General features: G+C 43.3%; 2 protein-coding genes across 2 annotated transcripts; both read left to right on the top strand.

Annotated features, from left to right (window-relative positions):
• The first annotated feature begins 270 nt into the window (after positions 1 to 270).
• On the top strand, positions 271 to 3,818 carry LOC117378591 (homeobox protein Hox-A11a-like). The gene is made up of 2 exons (XM_033975216.2): positions 271 to 1,130; positions 2,817 to 3,818. The coding sequence occupies exons 1-2, from the start codon at positions 461 to 463 to the stop codon at positions 3,047 to 3,049; spliced, it is 903 nt and encodes a 300-aa protein (XP_033831107.1). The 5' UTR covers positions 271 to 460; the 3' UTR covers positions 3,050 to 3,818.
• Positions 3,819 to 5,110: 1,292 nt separating this feature from the next.
• Positions 5,111 to 13,971, top strand: LOC117378562 (homeobox protein Hox-A10-like). Its single transcript, XM_033975176.2, has 3 exons — positions 5,111 to 5,277; positions 9,564 to 10,496; positions 13,255 to 13,971. Exons 2-3 carry the CDS (start codon positions 9,698 to 9,700, stop codon positions 13,527 to 13,529), a joined length of 1,074 nt encoding a protein of 357 aa, XP_033831067.1. The 5' UTR covers positions 5,111 to 5,277; positions 9,564 to 9,697; the 3' UTR covers positions 13,530 to 13,971.
• Positions 13,972 to 14,105: the final 134 nt, after the last annotated feature.

Here is a 14,105-nt window from a genome sequence, read left to right as displayed (position 1 = left end):
ATAAAGCACCAATGTCAAATCACTAGCACTACACCTAACCACATTTAAGCACGCACACACACACACACACACACCCCCCTACACACACACACACACACACACACACATACACCCCCCCGCCCCACACACACACATACATACCCCCCCCCCCCCCACACACACACTCACACACACTCACTCACTCACTCACTCACTCACAAGCAGTATGAAAATCTGTCAATTTCTGCCGCCGTGGTCACGTGATCCCCGCCTCGCCTCCGTGGAGTGGATGGAGATGGCCCTCCACGTCAGCTTACGTCTACCAAATTTCTGCTCAGCGAGACCTGCTTCAAAGGAGCGAGAGGCACGGCGCGTTCAGAGCCATGTTCAGGGCGGCTCTAGACCAACCAGAGCCGAGTTTAGAGGCACTCTAACCGGAAGGCTACTGCCAACCCGTGTCTAACCCGTGCATGTACGCGTGATGATGGATTTTGACGAAAGAGTCCCCGTCGGTTCGAACATGTATCTGCCCAGTTGCACTTATTATGTTTCGGCAGCAGGGGCTGACTTCTCCGCGCTCCCCTCGTTTTTGTCCCAGAGTCCATCCACACGCCCGGTCACGTACTCCTACTCGTCTAATCTGCCGCAGGTCCAGCCGGTGCGAGAGGTGACGTTCAGGGACTACGCTGCTATTGACGCGTCCAGTAAATGGCCACACAGCCGGGCAAACCTGCCACAGTGTTACCCCAGCGCAGAGGAGGTTGTTCACCGGGACTGCCTCTCCGCTCAGTCTGCTGTTGTGAGCGATGTGTTCGGGAAAAACAGTCCACTTACCGCGGCGTACCACCATCACCACCAGCACCACCAGAGCTCTTCCAATTTCTACGGCAACGTGGGGCGGAATGGCGTCCTGCCTCAAGCCTTCGATCAGTTTTACGAGACGGCATACGACAACACCGCCTCCAACAACAATAGCAACAACAGCAGCAGCACCACCGCGAACTTCTCAGGGGACAAAGGCAAGAGCAGCGCCGCGGCGGATAGCGAGGATAACCCCGCGTCCGAGCACAAGGAGCCGAGAGGGGACACCAGCAGCCCCGAGCTGTCCTCTGGCAACAATGAGGAGAAGTCCAGCGGCAGCAGCGGCAGCAGTACGTATTAAAGTCAGCGCCTTGGTTATAAGAGAAACTTTGCAATCTCGCGCGTCGCTGTTAAAATTTTTATATGCTGTTTTATAAGCATATAAGGTTTATAGAGGGCCCGTGTAACCCCCCACTCCAGCTCCAGCAGCCTTACCCCCAACTAAACTTTGTTATTAAGCGCAGGATCACGTGTTTGCAGTTGAAATTGGCCGTGAAATAGATCAGAGCTCGTCATTCGACTTTTAACTCAATCTGACAGTTTTGTCTTATATCGTCTTGTACAATGTCCATTCGGTGCTTTATTAAGGCGCTTGTTTCACGGCTTCTTAGTGTTAAAGCAGCAGTTACATGTAATGAGGGTGCTGCAGTTTGGTCCCTATTATGGCAAAGCTGGTTCTATACGCGTTTTACTGTGCAGTCTTTGCGCGTAAAAGTCACTTTTAATATAAACGGCGTCTTGGGTTCTCAATTGAAACATACTCCTACGTTTTGTTACATGGAAAAGGCAGGTCATTATTTTTGATAAAGATTGGGAAAGTCGTTTGGGTGTTTTGTTATCTGAAATGTATGACTTTATGCTTTAATCAATGCGTAAATACCTTAATTCTCATGATTCTCCCAAGTATATGATCATAGTCCATGTGCGTTGTTTTACTATAGGTGTAACTACTTTCAGTATCAATATTGAACTGTGGAAATGCTGTTGATGTAGGCCTAGTGTTACACACCATTACGTGTGTTTGGTTTCAAATCTAATCTTAAAGTCAGTTTGGAGTATCAGTGCTACAGTCTAATGGCCTTCTATGGGCTTTTTTGTTTACAGGGACGGGCTCATAACACAAGTTTAGTTCAGTAAAATAAATGCTTTGGATATAGTGAAGTGTTTGGACCTATAAATGTTCTCTATATTCAAAACCCTCTGTAGATGAATTGTATTTAAGATTTTTTTTTTTTCTGTTAAAATACTTACTCCTCGTTTGTATCTTTAGTACAATTAATATACTTACATTGAAATGTCATAAACAAATAATACAATGTTACTCAAAATGAGAGAGTGGCAAATCCCTGTTAATGCAAAGATGGCGTAAAGTAGTGTGTATGCGTAAAACCAGACCAACAAACTAGAATTCTTTAAATTTAACCTTGCTGCTTTGAACAGAAGGTCATAGCTCAGGTGCACGCACACTGTTCACATTTAGTGGTAAATAAACTGCATCAACATTTTTTAGGAGTAATTACCAAATTCAGCGTTTCTATTTGTTATATTTGTATTAGCGCGTGTAACAAAAAATAGAGATTTTAGCATTTCATTTTTTTCGGCACAACATATTAGAACGAATTACACTTTTAATAATTTGGTATAAATAGGCACAAAGTCGAAACAAAATCACGTCACTTTTAAAATTTGAAAGCAGGTACCATCTACATTTATAATTTGCTCACATCAGTGGATCAAATTCAAAATGAACGATCACATGTCGGTTCTGGACACGGCACTAACCTTTCCAGTGTAATATAATATCTCTGTATGTGACACAAAAGGGAAATGTGTTATTAATGCGCTCGGAAATCCGTCCATGCGTAATGCGCCTTTTACACTTCCACACCGTGTCAATCTTTTTATACCGCGGTCACGGCCCATTGACGAAGCTTGTGTAGGTTTGCTCTGACTGTTCCTGTGTTACTGTTCCGCAGGTGGGCAGAGGACTCGCAAGAAGAGGTGCCCTTATTCCAAATACCAGATCCGAGAACTTGAACGCGAATTCTTCTTTAGTGTGTACATAAACAAGGAGAAACGCCTGCAACTCTCGCGGATGCTCAACCTCACTGACCGGCAAGTCAAGATCTGGTTTCAGAACCGGAGGATGAAGGAGAAAAAACTCAACAGAGACAGGCTACAGTATTACACATCCAACCCTTTGCTCTAATACAACCGGGAGCCTTTCTGTACATTGACTCACTTTCAGGCGGCTCACTGTACGGCCGTGCGTCACAGCGGTACGCCGAGACGCTGCAGCATACATATGGTTAATTTCAAGTTCGAGGACAGCTGGAATGGGACACGTCAAGACGAGACTGAGTGAACAGATTGTGGACTTAGAGTTCACTCTTGGATGGGATTTTGGTGAAGACTTGCGGGCTCGGGCCTATATGTGAATACACGACTTTGTAGTGGACTCATTGACAAAGTTTTTTTTGTTTTTTTATCAAGAAGAGGGAGAAATTACAACTTGTATGATGGCTGTAAGAATCAACAAAGTGGTGTGACCAAAAGTCCAATCAAACGAGAATGTACCGTGTAGATCTCGGTGTGTTAGGCTATTTATTTTGTAACCACTCGTTTACTCTCATTATTTCAGAAAAAAGCCAAGGCCAATTGAAAAAATAAGAAGAAATGCATATTGGAAGCGCGCTTTATCCAAGACTATCAGTGGAAAATATTGGTGATATAAAAGGCCAAAACCAGGGAGATAAGCTCCGCAGTGGCACACACCCTACATGCCCACACAGGTAACACGGCGGGAGGGTATCAATATTCCTTCGCGTAAGATCTATTTTCATGACTGCTTTGGTCCTGGGAGGAGAGACATTTCCATCTCCTAGGCTGTTCAGGGTCATGCGGCTTGGTAATGTCCAGATTATGATGTATCATATATTTACAAATAAAATCACACGAATAAATATGTATGAGTGCTTCTTGGTGGCTTCATTTTATTTATTTTATTTTATTTTGCTAGAAATGTACAAAATATGTGGCGTACGCAATGCGCTTTTACGCACGCACGCGTCACTTTTTTTAGGCATTTTCTGATTTGATTTTCACAAAATTATTATTATTTTTTCATTATTGATGTTTTGTTTGTGTATTGAAAAAAAAATCTTACATAGTTTAAACGTTTTTCAGTATTTTGAGTAAAACATCAAAACTGTAACTGATAGAATTCAAACACACACATGTTCTAACCACAAGCTGCAATTTAGCCAAACAAATGCGTAAAATGTTCTTCGGCTGTAATCATGAAGATGAACATTGAGATGAAACACTGACATGTTTATAGGATTTTTGGAAAGAAATTTTTATGGAAGTAGAAGACGTAAATGTAAAAAACTGAGGACACCAGTATTGTGCGCGCAACAAATAATAGCCTTGTAACTGTAACTTTGTCATTGTTCTCAGTCAAAAACGAAGTCCATTTAAAAGTTGATTTAAGTACACTGAAGAATACACAACATAGTCCTGGTTATTTGTTTATTTTGGGCGTTTTTTTTTATTTTTTTATTTAATTCACGAATTCACAAAAACTGTTTTTTTGTGCTTATAATGACACGCAGGGCAGGTCGAGCACATTTCCAGAGATGAAACTTGTATGCTTATATGCTTACTCGTATGTTTTTGTTTTGAGGAGGTATGTGCTTCTCTGTGTTGTATCGTTAATACTTTGATGTTTCTATCGGATCCATTCCGTTCTTTACTGTCCCAGCTGGAGGCTTAGCCTGGCAGACGGAGTAAACAATGCCTCTATCACATTTTACCACCAAACAGAACTTACAGGCAAGTGTTCCATACAAAATCATATCACAATAATTTAGAATTGTCCCAAATCTGACGGCACAGCGTTGCTGGTCCTGTTGTCCACCCTAAGCCTTTGCCATGGGGTCGCCATGTTTGCTGCTGTTCAGCTTGTGTTTATGGGGGCTAGCCACAGCGCATTGGCGTTCATCTATGACAGTCAAAAGGGTCATAAACACGGCAGAGAGGCTGAAGTTTATGGTTGCCTCTCTCTGGCCTTGCGTTGCGCATCCTCTACTGCGCGCAGGAATTCCGTCCCTAATTACGGGACATCCTCCCCGTCACCAAGGCAACTGGGCCATAAAAGCTGTCTGGAGAGTCTGGAGCATTTGTACAATTGGAGTGCAATGCAATAAACCGTCTCAGACCCAAGGTTATTAACTAGGGTTTCCAAGGAGCAGCGACAGTGAGAGGACGCAGTGCCAAAGGCTCCTCTGTGCGTTCATTTCACACGCTTTTAGCTTCCCTGCTCCACACAGTTAGGTGACAAAAGCAGATGCAAGACAAGAATTTGGTTTCACCACAGGGCGGCACTGTTGGGACCAATGTCAATGCCGTGGATTCGTCCGAGCCCATATGGATCAGGTAAATTAAGCAACCTCTTCAACCTTTGCATCGTTTCTTTCTACAGAGCCGTCTCGCGTGCATGCTGTACGTTGCCTTACGCACACATTTGCTCTTGCCTTCCCTGGTCCCATGTCCCGTGTCGGTGAACTAGCCTGGAGTGGGGCCCCCATAAGGCAGCACATGTGCTCCAAGGCTGTGCTCCCTGCATGTGCTCTTCATTTTGCTGAGCCGGGGCTTTTTACTGGCTCAAGTACAGCCTGTTGGAGCTCGTACCTGGACATCTGCACGGAATCCAGGAGCTAAAGGGGAAAGGAAGAAGCCTCTCAAGTCCGTGCGCTGCTCCTTCTCGTGACAGACAGCGGTGCATTAACGATTCCTGCTGGATCACGTGCTAATGCGGCTTTAAGCGTCTGCTCGGCTCTTTGTCTGCGCCCTGGTGTCTCCATTTTGACGCAGTATTATCCTGAGGAGCTACGTGCCAAGTGTATTAAACCCTGTCTCCGCTTTGCTTCAGGGCGAGGGCTGGTGCGCACTGCCAATGCGCAACAAACTACAACTCCCAAACATGCGCCGCCATTATTGGTTACAGATATACTGTTTACAAATAATTCCGCTGTCTCTAAATCTGGCTACACAAGTTAAAATGGTCATAACAAGTGAAAACAATTATCGGTGTAAAAAATAAATCACGGAATAAATCCCAAATGTCAACAGTAAATAAGAGAATGTTCTGTGCAAATATATGTGAACAAATGTTTTACTTAGTGCACCTTTAATTATAACAATTAAACTGCTACTCCCACATTTGAAATAGTCATAAGTCATACACAACACACAAACCAACAGCAGCCATTGCATCTATACAGGCCTGCTCCCTCATTTAAAACGTTATCATTATGCACTTTTGGGGGGAATTTCCATGATTTTGATCAAGCACATTAAGGATGCACAAAACGTCTCGTTTATTTCGTGTCAACAGTTAGCCCTAGATTCCACTAATGCAAATACACTCAAGTTTTCACTTTATTGTTTATTGTCTTTAAGATACAAACACAAAACAAAGCCTTTTACGCTTAAGAAACGCCTGCTGCGCACGCCACCAGGTCTTTAGTAAGGAAGTATCCCCGATTCGTAACAATTAAACTAGATTTAGATACTAGATTTATTCGTCAGAGATTGATTTAGCTTGAGACAACATTACATGTTAGTCTTGCACCAATAACAACATCAGAAAAAGTTAAAACACTCCCATAAGAGCTAGCATTGTAAATATACAAAATGCAACAAGGTCATGTCAAGTTATGTCAAACATTCCTGAATAGAATGAATATATTAACTAATTAAAGTCATGTTTTCATTGTTAAAGACAGTACATCGCCTTCAACATAGCCAGACAATGTTGATCATCTATAATGCATTATAATAAAAGAACAGCAGACTTGTGTTGATCATTTAAAACTTTTGAAGTGAAACATTTGGAAATAACGCTAAGATGGAGTAAACTTGATTTAGTCTAAATAAGTCCTTGCATAGTTTTAGTCCAGTTGTGGCCTCCAGCATCATTAGTCTATACTGTCTGTGCCCCCGCCGTGCTCGGGTGATCGTCCTAAATGCACTCTTTTCCTCTTTTGTCTCTCGTGAAAAATAAAGACTTCCGCTGGCTGTAATAAAACGCCGCATTATTGTTCATAACTGCACTCGGGACGAACATGAGCCGCGTCTAACGGCCTCTCCGGCCACTATTACACGGGCCTGATCAAAGCCAGTGGTCAGACTTACCCGTGCGCGGGATATAACAAGCGGCCAGCGTGAAAATGAAGATTTAATAGCGTCAATTAATAACTGTAACGCGCAGATATCGATACGCCGGTGCCAAATCGCTTTGTGCTGCGCTCACATAATGAATTGACGTATTTAGTTTCCTCTCGGGCTTATATGTCCCCTTGGCCACACTCAGGGCACTTTGAAGCTCTATCTAACTGGATTTGGTCATGTTCTTGAAGCCTGTTTAAATTGTAGGGATTTTGTTAAAAAGCGAGCACACGTTTTTCGTATTAGAATCTCTCTATAGTACATCTCGCAACGTTCTCTTATTGTAAAGCATTCATGTTCGCATAAATAACCTCTAAATGTACTTTTATTCATTAATCCACATGAAATATGTCGTTCTGGAGGCAAAGCGATTGACAAATGTCCACCAACCGCGCGTTTTAGCGTTTAACCCCGCTGTACAAGTACAAGCTGTCAGTGGTGCAGCTAAAGCTAAAAGGACGCAATTTATGCATTTCTGGCCAAATCTCCCCACTGCGGCACACGGAGTAACCCGGGAGCACTTTGGCACGAGGGGGCAAGACAAGAGGGGAGGAGGGAGCGAGGACACCTGGGCCTGGTAATGGCAAAGCTGGCTCACATTAAGGTAGACGGAGCAGAGCGCACATGGCCAAGGACACAGGGCGCGCAGGAGAGGTTTATTGTGGAGCTTATTGCACCAAATTGGAGCGGCGCAGGCTGGGCTGGGGAGGTTTGGGGACGATTGGACTTTGAGCTCTAGACGCCGTTTGTTTGCGCCAGTGTACAATCTCAGTCACAGCAGTGTGCGTAAAAGCGTACACTGTCTAAAAGCAACACTTGGTAGATTGTACTGTCCTTGTGTTCAAAGAGAGTTGGTTTTATGGAGGGTAATTGTACTCCTTGGGCTAAATTATTTAAAGGCTTAGTTCCGGGTTTGATATTTTACCATTTTTGTAACCTTTATTTTTTACCTTTTAAAACTGAAGTGGAAGCGTCAGTTCTGTTTTACTCGGTTTGGCCATGTTTACATTTTTTTGTTTTCAATCTTGTTTATTGGTTTCAACGTATTTTTTCATTTACTTATATTTATTATTATTATATTTAGTTTTAATTCTGGTACAGTCTCTGGACTTGCCCTAGGCCCCGTTTGTAAAGTGCGCCTTTACAGATGCTTCTGGTTTTAATTAAAGTTTATTAGCAAAGTCTTGTTTTACACATTTTAATACATCAATAAACCTTCCGTGATATTTTTAAAACATCTTGTAAAAAAAACAAAAAACAAAACCCAAAACACCTTTATTACAAATTCTACAAATGCGTTTATAATTTGGAGTAATATTGTAAACAAATACACATAAAGAAAATACATGTAATACATTTAAAAAGTAATTAGTCATATTTACTGCTTTCAAAATATAGCCAATTAAATGATGATCATATAAACGTTTGTATTAAAATAGCACAATTAACAAAATACTAAATTATGCATTAGTTTGTGTTATATGTCAATACAATAAACTTCAAATAAATACTAATAATCATTATAATTACTGCACTATTGCCATGGGGTTATTGGACGCACTAACGCACTTTTACGCATTCGGTGACACACTTTAACTACCCAGACCGAGGTATTTTGGACACAGTCACTGAGCCCCTGTCATAAACTGCACTATTGTACCAAGCCCAGGTAAATCCAGTCCATCAGGCCGGCTTTGGTCCCAACACCTCCGCGCTCTGATGGCTCTGGACGTGCCATTTACGCGCTTTGTGGTCCGTCATTTGCCAAAGGCGCACTGGGCTCCGGTTCAAACGCTTTATGACAGCCCTCAGCCCTGCTTTGTGACTTTATGTCTTTGTTGCAGCACAATCAGTTTAAACTTGGATTGTGCGCTCCGGGCCACAACAGGATGGTAATAAGGAAATTGGGCTATTCTCATTTTCGCTTTTACGCACCGTATTTAGATGTTAATCTAATAATAAAACGCGTGTGCTTTTCATATAACGTGCCTTCCATTCTTTCTTGTTCAACTGCATTTTTTGAGTCACGTAAACTTTGCATAAAACAAATCTCTTAATTCTGTGATGTTGGTACCCACACCTCCAAAGTGCACCACTCTAAATATGAATGTGCAACAGTGCCCAGTACCACTGCGCACAGTCTGGGTGATTTCTGTGTTAGTGAGTTTATATTCTATAATAGTTTGGTAAGCTTATGAAGTGCATTTATTGAAGTCCAGACTACAGCAAAAACATTATTTGGCGTCACATTATAAAATCATCTGTTTTATTTGGATATGTTATTGTGTTCATAGTAAAAAAAAAAAAAGAAAAAAGAATGCAATGTTTTCACTCAGGGAAAATTAAAAGTACATTCGTGAGCAAGTGGCTCAAATAAGTCCACCTCTCCTTATGCTTCAGCACCCTCAGACACGTATCCCATGTGGTTCTGACCCGATGGAGGTGAGTGCATTGAAACATTCTGATTTCTGTGTTGTCTTCTTTTTGCTCAGCTCCATGATGGATGTCTCTACGTAGTCTCAAAGTGGGCGGGACTTTGCGCGGTACGGCCCTTCCATTGGCCCCGTGCAGCTCGCGGCCGCAGGGGGGGCGCCTCTGATCACATCCAGCATGTTTTGCACAAGAAATGTCAGCCAGAAAGGGCTACTTTCTGCCTTGGCCCAAACCCGCCACAATAATGTCGTGTTCGGAGAGCGCGGCAGGGAACGCGTTTCTGGTGGATTCTTTGATCAGTGGACGCGCTGAACCCGCCGCGGTGCACTACAACGCGCCCCACAGCGGCGCGGCTGACGTGCCTTATGGACTCCAGCACTATGGATACTTCCCAGGTACAGCCAAGAGGAGCGAATCGGGCCCAGGGGCGTACCTCTCCAGCGTGGACTTGTACATGGAAGCGCAGAGGTCCTGTCGCGTGGACCCAGACGCAGCGGCTCCTCCTTGCTCGTTCCCGCAGAACATTAAAGAAGAGAGCGGTTACTGTCTGTACGAGCAGCCCAAATGTCCCACAGCAGCTACGGCAGAAGACCTGACGTACTCCCGACTAACGTCCTCCGCGTGCACACTCAGCGACACTTCTGGAGGCGGCAGGGGCTCGGTGCCAGTGCCGGGCTACTTCCGCTTGTCTCAGACGCACGCACACGCTCATAAACTTTACAACAGCCCCCAACCGAACCCTTCCCAACCACACTATAGTCTGCATGCCGCCGCTCCTGCCGCGCCTTCCGCTCCTGCCGCTTCTACTGCTCATTTCCATGCGCCTCCGAACTCCACAGCTCCAAATTCGGCTGTGGAGGAGCAGCCCGCGGGCCCCGACAGCGCGGAGCCTCACGGGAGCGAGGAGGCGCGTGGGTCCACGGATGGAGAAGACTCTTCAGCTGAGGACAACGAGGAGCAGGACAAAGACGCATCAGCAAAGACCAATAAAGGTATGACGTACACGTTAGGACGCACGGTGTGAGGCCATGTGTTGAGTCAGTGCAGTCAAAGCCATAAGGCATAGTCTCCATGTTGGTTTTTCACACTCAAGACCAAATAGATGGCACACAATGCCCTACCTGCAGACTATGCCATTGTGTTCAGTGATACAGAGCAATGCATAATAAAGTCCTTAGAACAATGGTACAAAGATGAAAACGACAAATTAGACGAATGGACAAGGCACGTTCCTTCTAATAGTGTGTTGTGATTTATAAATGTGGCATTGGAGTGGGCATGCCCCTTTGTCCCTGTGTAGAGAGGTAGGTGTGGCCCTGCACCATGTTAGAAGCATGAGCAGGCCTAAGTGTCAGCATGGTATAAAAACAACACACAAACACTGTACCATTCATACTTTAAGGATACATACACTCATCACCATATATAGAGGTGACACACTTTTCAACATTTGTACATTTGCATTTTCACACATGTTCTATCTTTTTACAAATTAAAGTGTGGCATTATTTGACTCACGTTACACGATACTTTTACGCATTTAGTTGTTGTTGTTTTGTTTTTTGTTTTTTTGGATACTTGAGCGTACACCAGAGTGGATCCACAGTAGTAGTACAGTGTTGTGGCAGTATGTCAGTTTCTATAGTTATGGTGAGATTCGGCAGGTCCGGCCTCAGCGCTGGAGGTAACGGGAGCGCGGTCGTGGGCATGTGTTTGGGTATTCTTAGGTCATGGTAAAGTTCCCCCGCAGCTGCGTCACCGCTCTGTTGTGTGTGCTCATGTTTCAGACGCATGCTCCAATTCACACAGAGATTTGGTGAGGCTTTCAGATTGGGTAATGCACAGATTCAAAATATACATTTAAGACTTAAATAGAATAGTGGCACACGTACGTCCATGCATATACACATTATTTAGCTTTGGACGAGGTAATTTAATTCATATCTCATGAAATATAGTCATCTCATGTAAAGAATAATACAACTGTAAAACGGATATAATTTAAAATTGTTAATGCACGATTATTGTAACCACTAACACACACGTCCAAAAGTTCATCTGAATGAGCCTTTTAAAAATATATACAATACAATTATCACACAAACGATTCAAAACTGCTACTTTTGTGTTCTGCGTGAAGTCATATGAGAGCAATCAAATACACATTCAACCCATAAGTAAAATTCTATACCTTAAATTCACATCTTTACACACTAGACACACACCTACACCCCCCCCCACACCCACACCCACACACAAAACACCCCCCCCCCCACACACACACACCTACACACACACACACACCCACACACAACCCCCCCCCCCCCCCCCCACACACACACCCACCTACACACACACACACACACACACACCTCGACACATACGCATACGAACACACACCAGAATCCTAAAAAGACGTCAGCTCAAAATACAAGCACAAACAAAATTATTATTATTCAGGGCAAATATTTACAATTTTAAACAAAGTAATAAGTCTGATTTTCCGTGCGTTTCATGTTTGCTACGTTTGAACAAAGACAGTTGCTTTAGAGAGATTCGCGCTGCACAACACGATAACCATCAGCCTCATTCTGTGCCGTTCTGTTGAATTATTCTTTACGCAGAAACTGCCATGTATCTTTCAATGTAAATAAAACGCTGATGCACGATGCTTAAACCTGTGCGCACACGGTAATCCTCCGTACGCTTTTCATAACACGCTCTCGATGACCCTCCATTACTTTTGGCTTAGCCTAGTAGCTAAACTTACTTCTATTAAATACATTTATTGGTTTTAATCGCTGTTTTTCTTGGCTGGCGCGTAAAGCAGAGCAGTCATAGTGCCATTGTTTTCTAAATTATCCCCGTTTCCTTTGCTTTTATGACGCCGCAATAAAGGCGCTGTTGTGCCTCAGACCGCGGATTGTAGATATGATTAGAGCGCTCCTCAAATGTACTTTAGCTTCATATTTCATGAATCAAGTTTGGGCAACACGGAGAGTATTAGAAAGCGCATTACGCAGTACGCATGACAGCACTCACACGTGCACACACCATATGTTGACACTGGCGCTGTCGGTTTTGTTATGATACAGAAAACTGGGATATACAAGTTCTATATAGTAACCTATATTTTGCCAAACATGCATATGCGTATTTTAAAATAGAAATGCATTGTTATTTAAACAGTAACATAATGATTGTAATTGTTGTAGAGCAATTAATAACTTGTATGGCCATGTATCCTCTCATGTATTTTAATTAGCAAAAACATGTAATTATTTATTGGGCAGATAAATGAATGACTATTCGTGGGTTTCTTTTTCCTGTTATATGGGACATTATGAGGACTTTTTCAAAATATGTAATTTGTTCTTTCAAATTGTTAATCGCTATGAAAGGCCCTAATTTGTCATCCTTCTGAAACTCATGGATATTTTAATGTGAATTTACTTGGTTGGTGATAGTGTCTAGCACATACACACGTTGATACAAGCAGCAACTGGATGTGTGTGTGTGTTTATCACATTCTGAGGATTAAAATCTGTAAGTCCCTATGGAGTGCTATATCATACTGGTTTTAGATAAGGGCTTACAGTTAAACTTAGGATCAGTCTCCAGGAAAATACATATAAGCCAATGCAATGTCCCCAGCAAGTATGGCATATAATAACGTGTGTGTGTATGTGTGTGTGGGGGTGTGTGTGGGTGTGGGTGCGTGTGTGTGTGTGTGTGTTGTCTCTCATATAGGCGAATCCAAAGGTGACAGCGCGGGGAACTGGCTCACGGCTAAGAGCGGCCGGAAGAAGCGCTGCCCCTACACTAAGCATCAGACCCTGGAGCTGGAGAAGGAGTTCCTATTCAACATGTACCTGACCCGAGAGCGCCGCCTAGAGATCAGCAAGAGCGTGCACCTGACGGACAGACAGGTCAAGATCTGGTTCCAAAACCGCCGCATGAAACTCAAGAAAATGACCCGGGAAAACCGCATCCGAGAGCTCACGTCCAACTACGGTTTTTCATAGACGGCTGATTTATAGGCGCGCACTGACTCAAGCGTCTAAGCAGCAGCAGCCCCCATCTTTCCCCAAAACACAACATGGCGCTGCGAAGACGTCGTGGATAGCTCTTGTCTGGTTGTTTTCTAAAAGCTCCTATAATGCAATGTATAGGAGGTGGGGGGGGCTAAACAATTTGTACTCTATACTGTCCCTTTTGGAGATAAATTATACTTTAGAATACCTATATACATGGCTCTTAGATCTTATTCCTAATTACGCACAAATTCAAATTGGAATCGCATGATGTAACCCAAATTACCTTTAAATTCAACCAACAAAACACTTATGAGTATTACCTATATTTCTAAACGGAGCAAAAGGAGGAGATGTTTTTATGAATGTATATTTCTCTGTACATACATCATTGTGTTTTGTGTAATGCCTAATAAATTATCAGCTCACATCACGACGCTTGGAAAGAATTTGTACCGAATCTTGTAAGGTGTCTGCGCCATAGGACCCACGCGGCTGCCCTGGTGTGAAGAGAAGGGCAATCGGAAATAATTAAGATATTAGGCTGTTTAAGGTGTAGCCTCTGCG

This window comes from Periophthalmus magnuspinnatus, chromosome 11, assembly GCF_009829125.3.
Source record: "Periophthalmus magnuspinnatus isolate fPerMag1 chromosome 11, fPerMag1.2.pri, whole genome shotgun sequence".
NCBI classification, from domain to species: domain Eukaryota; kingdom Metazoa; phylum Chordata; class Actinopteri; order Gobiiformes; family Gobiidae; genus Periophthalmus; species Periophthalmus magnuspinnatus.
The sequence above is the reverse complement of the archived record's forward strand: the minus strand, read 5'-3'. Positions and strand labels throughout refer to the sequence as shown.